General features: G+C 39.3%; 1 protein-coding gene across 1 annotated transcript in view; it reads left to right on the forward strand.

Moving 5' to 3' along the window:
* Window positions 1–8512, forward strand: part of HAO1 (hydroxyacid oxidase 1) — a 48263-nt gene that overhangs the window by 17368 nt on the left and 22383 nt on the right. The window contains exon 3 of the mRNA XM_029918364.1: window positions 6506–6761. Within this exon, the coding sequence (XP_029774224.1) occupies window positions 6506–6761 (256 nt within the window). The remainder of the gene's footprint in view (window positions 1–6505; window positions 6762–8512) is intronic.

The raw sequence follows: 8512 nt of genomic DNA on the forward strand, positions 1-8512 counted from the left end.
AACCTACCCTACCATCACTGATCAGTTTGCTCTAAGGTCCTAGCTTTACTCATGCCATCAGTTATGTCCAATGAACTTGACTGAGTCCTTGGGAAAGAAAATATCCATCTCATTGTTCTCAAAGTATAGTCCAAAAAGCAAAAGCATTAACATCACTCAGGAGCTTGTTAGAAATGCCAGATTTCAGGTCCCACCTCAGAACTACTGAGCCAGAATCTGAATTTTATCAATATCCTCACATGATTTTTATGTACATCAAAGCTTGAGAAGCACCAGATACAGTCTAAAATGAAAGTCTTTAATGGCTCCCAGCCAATGGCATAGTTTAAATCCTTGAAGATGAAACACTGTTGGATGTAGCATGAATATCATTCCCACTTGAAGACTGTATAAGATCTTCTGAAAGCCTGCTGATGTCAGGATGACTTGAAACCAAGGAGAGAAATGTGTACAAAGTGTTTTTTTATTAAAGAACTTGGACAGGCAGGCTTAGTGTCCCCTAAAATTTAAGTCCACAGTAGGCTTCCTGTCTTCTCTCCTGTACATCCAGATTACCTAGATAAGAAATAAACATTTACATTAAGGCTTGCTTGATGGAAAGCAAAACACTGCCAAAATGTACAAGTGCAAGTGCTTTTCTTAGCCGTACAAATAATTCTGCCAGTTCATGCCACTTTGCAAAGCTACTTGCTTGTTCTAGCCCAATTAAGTCACTGTACATTGGAGCTTAGGGTTTGTATCAAGTCCAGAAGTAGTTGCATTGATATCTAAGATGAATTGATGTAAATAGACCTCAGTGGTTGATTACAGGTTCCATAGAGTAGGAAATTGAGTTAGCTCTACTGAATGGCAGTTGGGGAGGCAGAACTACATTTGACTAAGGTCAAATCTTATACCAGATTATTGAAGACCCTTGCAACATTTCCCCAGCCTAGGGCGTGTGATTTCACTCTAATAAAAATCTTTGTTGTGGGTGGGTTCCAGGATAACTTTTATTCTGTTAAGCAGAATACACCAATGTTTTCCATCAGCCCATAGCCAGTGTGTAGGGATGAGATTGTGGGTGATAGTAAACAATGATATTAAATGCATTTATTTGCATATTATTATACTTATGGTTTTATTTCAAATAAAGCAGAGAAAAAATGTAGTGAGAATGTTAAAACTTTTCTTCTCGCTATTATTATTGTTGACTTACTAAGTAAATGCTGACAGTTTCTCAGATTTATTCTGCAGACTTGGAAATCTATAGACAGATAAGGGATAGAGGTGGGGAGTGGGGAAAAGCATGTTTTTGTTGCACTTCTTGGATTATTTGCTGTTCTCTTGTCCCTGGATTTCCAAAGGAATGTACACCCTGGGAATGTTCGAATTATCTGCTTTGATATTCTCTTCCTACATCAGCCCTATCATGGAGTTCCTTGGCCTGGAAAAGATTCCTCTCTCCTTTTGAGAGCTTTCTTGTTTAAGGCACTGAGGATTCCACACTCTCTCTGCAAAGAGGAATGGTGTCTTCATCATCAAAACCAATGCTGGGAAAAGCTGGGTGTGGAGAAGATTATGAGTAATGATAACAAAACCAGGCCCTTGGCAAAATTCTGAATTTATAAGGCTATCTGGGACTTCTTTTCCCACATAGTGTTAGGCATTCTCTCACTTAACCCTTTAAAATCACATGGCTTCAGAGTTTACACAGAAAATGTTCACAAACCTTGCCTCAGTGTTGACTTTCTAGCAATGCTATGAAACAGACAAGACAGCAGCTGTGGTTACAGATATTTTGCAGATGAAGTGTTCCTCATGGATGGCCAGCCTGGGACAGTAGCCCAGGCTTTCTGACTCTCAATCCATTATGTTCTCTTGTCTTTTCAAGAAATACATATTATTACCAAAGTCATTTTTAGGGCTTTATCGGCAATGCTTTATAATTTTTTTAGTATTTATTTTTGAGGAGAGAGAAAAAGACACAAAAAGAGAGAATGATTGGGAAAGAGACAGAGAGAGGGAGACATGGGGGAGACACAAAACTTGAAGCAGGCTCCAGGCTCCATGCTGTCAGTACCGACCCTGATGTGGACTCGAACCCACAAACTGGGGGGTCATGACCTGAGCCACAGTTGGACACTTAACCACTGAGCCACTCAGGTGCCCCTATCTTTGATGTTTTAATGTCTACAACCTACTAATGTCTCTTTCAGTGATATGTGTGTGTGTATCTCTGATGCATTATTTATAGCAATGGCATAGTGTACTACTGCTGTCTCTAAATAAAGAAGAGGAAAAAAATAAAAATACGAATACATCTAGAGCATTAAAAGTTTAAGTGTTTACTCTTGAAAACATGTCTTAGGAATGATAAAGAGGGAGTGAGGGGAATGAAGGAAACAGAGTTGTGGGGTGCCTTATGGGATCAGTGTTTACTTGGTGGTGTGTCCTCCTGGATATTGTATCTCTAGGATATGCTGCCTATAACGAAGCCAAGAGTTTTAGACTTGGATCAACATTAGAGACTTTCATCTTGCGCAAGGGCCAGGCCTTGTCTTTACCACCTCAGATGTGATCTCCATTTTGCTAGGAGTTATGAAAATGCAACATACACTGGAGTCTTCTGTTGCTACACCACAAGCTGGACACAGAGCCCCGTGCAAGCGGACCCCTGCCCGTTGTAAAATGAAACCTGACAGTTGTTACTCTTGAGAGCAGGTCAGCGTTTCATTGTGGAAAATGAATATGGAGAGAAAACAGGCTTCAGAAACATTTATGCTTTCAAGCACTAGACTAGGATAACTTTAGTTAGAATTTTATAGCGAAGTCTGACTATGCCAAGTGATTTATAAAATTAAAAAGCTTGTAGTTTTTGTCCTCAAAGAGCAATGTGGGCTAGAAGGGTATTTTCTTTATTTATCAGGCCCAAAACTGACATTTGAAGTATTTAGCAACCAGTACAATGAAAAACTTTAACCAATGAAAAGACATGCTCAGATGCTGGTTTCTAGTGCTCTAACAGCTCTGGATGTCCCCGCTATGCCAGGCATTAACTCTTAAATTTCTGGGTTCTAGGGATGGGGGTCCAGGGATTACTTGAGGAGAGAAGAGAATAATGCCACATTAAAGGAACTCAAGAAGGAGGGTCATTTCCTTCAGAGCTATGGTTATTTGGCAATTGGAATGGAAGTTTCTCAATATTTTGACAGGCAAAGTCGTGATTGTCTCACTGAATGGTCATTGCAAAATCCCAGGGTGCCCTGTCTCTTTCAAAGATAACACTGTGTTGAAAACCATGGATGTGGGGCGCCTGGGTGGCTCAGTCAGCTAAGCGTCCGACTTCGGTTCAGGTCATGATCTCACACTTCATGGCTTCAAGCCCTGCGTCGGACTCTGTGCTGGCAGCTAGCTCAGAGCCTGTCGCCTGTCTTTGGCTTCTGTATCTCCCTCTCTCTCTGACCCTCTCCTGCTTGCACAGTCTCTCTCTGTCTCTCAAAAATAAATAAAAAAACATTAAAAAAAACCATGGATGTAATTCATCAATAATTGTCCTTTTTTTTTTTATCACAGCACATGATCACAAGTGAATGGGAACCACAGTGGGCAGTAATATATGTTTCAAGGACATTGAAACCTTCTAAGTTTTGCTCCTGTTCTCTCCTGGGAGTAATATCTTAGCTTCAACTCATAGTAAGTCAGCACAGGCTCTGAAATTCTTTCTGCATCCAGGAGATTCTCTTGGAGTAAGTTCATCAAACCCCAAATATTTATTAAATGCCTACAGCCGGAAACATTGATGACTTAGAATTTTAAAGGTCCCTAAATCAAAATTTCAGCCCCATGTGATTAATCATTGAAAAATAAACATTGAGCACCAAAAACATCAGGAGCCATTAGTATCAAAGCAGTAGACTCAGGAAATGGATGGCATGGACTGGCCTTGCTTTTCTCTAGACATGCCTACCCAAGGGAAGTAGGCAAAGTGTTTGTGAATGTTGACATCTCCTGCAAGTTTGATAGCTTAATTTTAATGGTCTTTGTGGAGTGTCTGTAGATATTTCTTATGAATTAAAAGATATTTTTGAGGGTTTTTGATCCTTATTGACAGGAGCTGCTCATCTACATGATGCCTTTGTATAAACTACGAAAAGGTGTCCTATCATTTGATGGTTCTCTTAGCTGAACCCCTTTGTGTAGCCACACCCTGTACTGGCAGTATGTGGCAAATGTTACCCCCTGGTTTCCATTTCCATGCCTTCCCAGAGCTTCTGGCATGGTGGCATCCTTCAGGGATATGGCAAACCTGCTCGCTTTGGGGATGATGGCCCTGAAGGATGGGGAAAATGCATTTATCTATGCTTGATACCAGAGAGTCTCTTGGGCATCTGAGAATTCTATCTAGAAAGATCCTTGCCCTGCAGAAGTAGTCAAACATGCTGGGTTCTCATCCCACTCAGATCTCCATTTCTGTGTGACCTTAGTGATATCACCTCCTCTTCAGGACATATTTTCTCTGTGATAAACTGATGGTTAGGGGATTCTGACCCAGTCAATCAATGTTCCCTGGTGTTCCTTCCAAACAGCAGTAGGTGACCTGGAGCTATTTTCCATATTTATAAATATTAATGAAAATCAGACAATGGTCTAGATGTTCCTATGTGTTATATGTTCATATGTGTTATTACTTAATAAGATGTGAGTTGTGACAATGTCTTGCATCTCATGAGCCTCTTGAGAGAAGTTCTCAAGGCATACTGGAAGGAACAGATTAGCTACCCACAGACAAGACAATCTCCAATTTACATCTTCTTTATCTGAACTGTCACTCGAGCAACAGGAATGAAGCAACTTCAAAGGCATAGGAAAAGTAACACTTATCCAAAACAAAATCCATTTTATTACCACATGAACTTAGAATTTTACTATCAAATGATAGTGCTACTACTTAAATTTCAAAGTGTGGTATAAGGGACTGGCAACTTCAGCACCTTTAGGAACTGGTTGAAAAGGCAAATTCTCAGGCCCCATCTCAGACCTACTGAACTTGAAATTCTGGAGGAGTGTTTGCACACTATGTTTCACAAACACTAATGGGGGATTTGAAAATGCACAGAAGCATTTTAGCTTCTCAAAGTAGTGTCTTGAAAAGCACATCACCTGACCTCAGCTTCCCCCAAGGAGTGTCACTTGGACAACAACTTTTACTGCCATTTGATATACATCAGGCACACAGATAAGCTGAATGACCCAGGATCATATGGTCAGTTTTACATATTATTGTCTCTTGCCATGGTTGGTATTGGCATATAAACATTGTATCAGTTTCTCCTCCACTAAAGTTGACCCCAATTCTACTGCCTTTTACCCTTTTTTTTTTTTTTTTTTTTTTTTTTTTTTGGTGAAAAGTCTATGTCATGTTCTTTCCAGTTCTCTAAGACTGTTGGTTAGGTGAATTTGTCTAACTTATTACTTATTTTTTCACTTCAACTGTGCTCATTTCTTGATATCTTGCTCAAAAGTTTGTGAGGGAGCTGCTATGTACTTGGGATGTTGAGCATATATATTTTATAATATTAAAAAGTACAACATAAATGGTAGAATGCACCTTTAACAAAATTTTTGAAGATAAAATTGAAAAAGTTAAAAAGAAAGAAAATAAGTGAAACTCACCTATAATTTTTCAACCTATCATGGGCAATTAATTTGTTTAGGTTTACAAACAAATAATCACACTTGTACAAATGTGAAATTATGTTCTCTGTGTAATTTTGTAGACTTTTAAAAATACATCTTGAAATTCTGTGTCCACAAATAATATTATTTTTTATAACTGCAATAGAAACAGAATATGTACATAGAGAGAGAGGCAAGGGTAGGGGGATTGATTTGGGTAACTGACTCATGCAGTCTGGACATGGGCAAGCCTAAAACCTAAAAGGTAAGCTGTCAGGTTGGAGACCCAGGGAAGAGTTAATGTTGCAGTTTGGGTCTGAAAGCAGTCTGCTAACAGAATCCTCAGGGAAGGCCTTCAATTGATTGGATGATCCCAATTCACATTGTGGAGAGTAATCTACCGTATTCAAAATCTACTTATTTGTACGTTAATCTCCTTAAAACATACCTTCACAGCAACATTCAGATGTATCTGAGCAAATTCTGGGAACCATCACTTACCCAAGTTGACACACAAAATTAACCACGATGAACATATTACCTTTAGTGGATGTGTACCTTTCATTTTATGCATGTACTACAGTGTATCTAGTCCCCTAAGGTTGGAGATTCAGGTTGTTCCCAATTTTTTAATCCCTACCCATAGTACATCTTTGACTATTTGACTCATTTTTGCCTTCAAGATAAATTCAGAGAGTAGAAAGGAAAGCATATTTCTAACTATCTAAAGAATTGACTTGTTATTGCCAAGTTGCTCTTGTAGATGTCTCCACCCCTTGAGCCACAACCTGAAGGCTTTGGAGTGGAGGAAAATGCTTGGCTTGCTGTTATCGTCTTTCTTTCTCAGCCTGCAGGTCACTGGGAACCGGGATGATGCTGAGTTCCTGGTCCACTTCCTCAATTGAAGAAGTGGCAGAAGCCAGTCCTGAGGCACTCCGCTGGCTGCAACTGTACATCTACAAGGATCGTGAGGTCACCAAGCAGCTAGTGCAGCGGGCAGAACGAGGGGGTTACAAGGCAATATTTCTGACGGTGGACACTCCTTACCTTGGGAACCGCTTTGATGATGTGCGTAATAGGTTCAAGCTGCCACCTCAACTCAGGTAACCATGGGTCTCTGATCACCTGCACCCCTGAGCTGGTCTTCTAATTCTCTTCATTTCTGTCATGTACCAACTCCAAAGGTTTTTTCCCCAGTTTCTATATGGGTGCCCTAGGGAATGAGATCTTCACAAAACATTGGTCTCAAAGTATGGTTGACAGGGTTCTTGTTTAGGAGTGATAGGCTCTGGATTCTAGAGATAATTGCATTTCTCTGTTGAAATCAAAGAGTTAATTTTATTTTTAATTGGATTTGGAGCATCTATGGCTAGTAAGATTTAAAAAAGCTAAAAGAATGGAGACAAAAGAAGTCACATGTTTGATCTTCCATCTCCTACTTCATTTAGCAATGTTCCTCTGTTATTGTGGTTCATCCATGGGTCAAGATTCATTCATTCATTCACTCACTTGCTCATCTAGGCAAAACCAATGCATCTAATAATCTAAAATTGAACTATAATGGTTTTATCAGTTCATTTAGCCTGTTAGCAAGGAATTGTCCTTTTCCCTGTAATATTTTAGGACTAGATTCATCTTGTGTCATAGCTAGGAACTCCTGGAGTTTACTGAGAGAGAACCCTCACCTCTTTAACCTGGAGACTTTTTATCCCCTTTGTTTTTTCCTTATCCCAGTTCCTACCAAAATCTGCTCTTAGGTTTTTCATACAAATATGTGACTGATAGATTTTAGGGATAAAGCTATTTGAAAATGAATCAAAATATTCATTTTAATGGAAGACTTTTTGATGATGGGATTTCAAAGCACCATCAGGGTATATGAAAAGGTAAAGAATGCCTTCCTAGGATCTTGGACCTCATTTTACAATGGGCCATTGCTAACTCTGTCTATTATGAAATGAACACTTCTAAAATATCCAAATCCAAAGGATTCAAAATCAAATCAGCATTCCACATAAGGACAAGAAGATTGTTAGAAGATGAGAATTCTGTATATATTATAGATTGACATGTATCTCAACCACCACATAAGTCCATATACAGTCTTACATGAGTGTCACAGAACTATTAAATAACTCTGCTGTGTATTTACCTATTTGAGTATAAGCTACTATGCATAAAATCTCACCATCATTGAATCATATGTAAATTAGTTGTGTGGTGCTATCTCTGTGATACTTCCAGGCAGATTTAGGGGATTACTTGTGTATGTCATACCTTCAATAACCCAATGACAAAAAGAGAAAGTACTCTCCTTGACAGAACTGTCAATAAACCCATTCCATGTATCCCAGACACTGGGGTACCCAAACACTCTGTCTTTCTAAGAGAACAGAAACAAAAACAAAAGATCAAAATGGCTGAAGGACCTGAATGAGAGACAGGAAACCATCAAAACCCTCGAGGAGAAAGTAGGGAAAAACCTCCTAGACCTCCACAGCAGCAATCTCCTACTTGACACATCCTCAAAGGCAAGGGAAATTAAAGCAAAACTGAACCCTTGGGACTTCATCAAGATAAAAAGCTTCTGCAAGGCAAAGGAAACAATCAAGAAAACTAATAGGCAACCGACAGAATGGGAAAAGATAGTTGCAAATGACATATCAGATAAAGGGCTAATATCAAAAATGTACAAGGAACTCACCAAACTTCACAATCACAAAATAAATAATCCAGTGAAGAAATGGGCAGAAGATATGAACAGACACTTCTCCAAAGAGGACATCCAGATGGCCTACAGACACATAAAACGATGCTCAACATCACTCATCATCAGGGAAACACAAATCAAAAC

Source organism: Suricata suricatta, chromosome 12 (genome assembly GCF_006229205.1).
Source record: "Suricata suricatta isolate VVHF042 chromosome 12, meerkat_22Aug2017_6uvM2_HiC, whole genome shotgun sequence".
NCBI lineage: Eukaryota > Metazoa > Chordata > Mammalia > Carnivora > Herpestidae > Suricata > Suricata suricatta.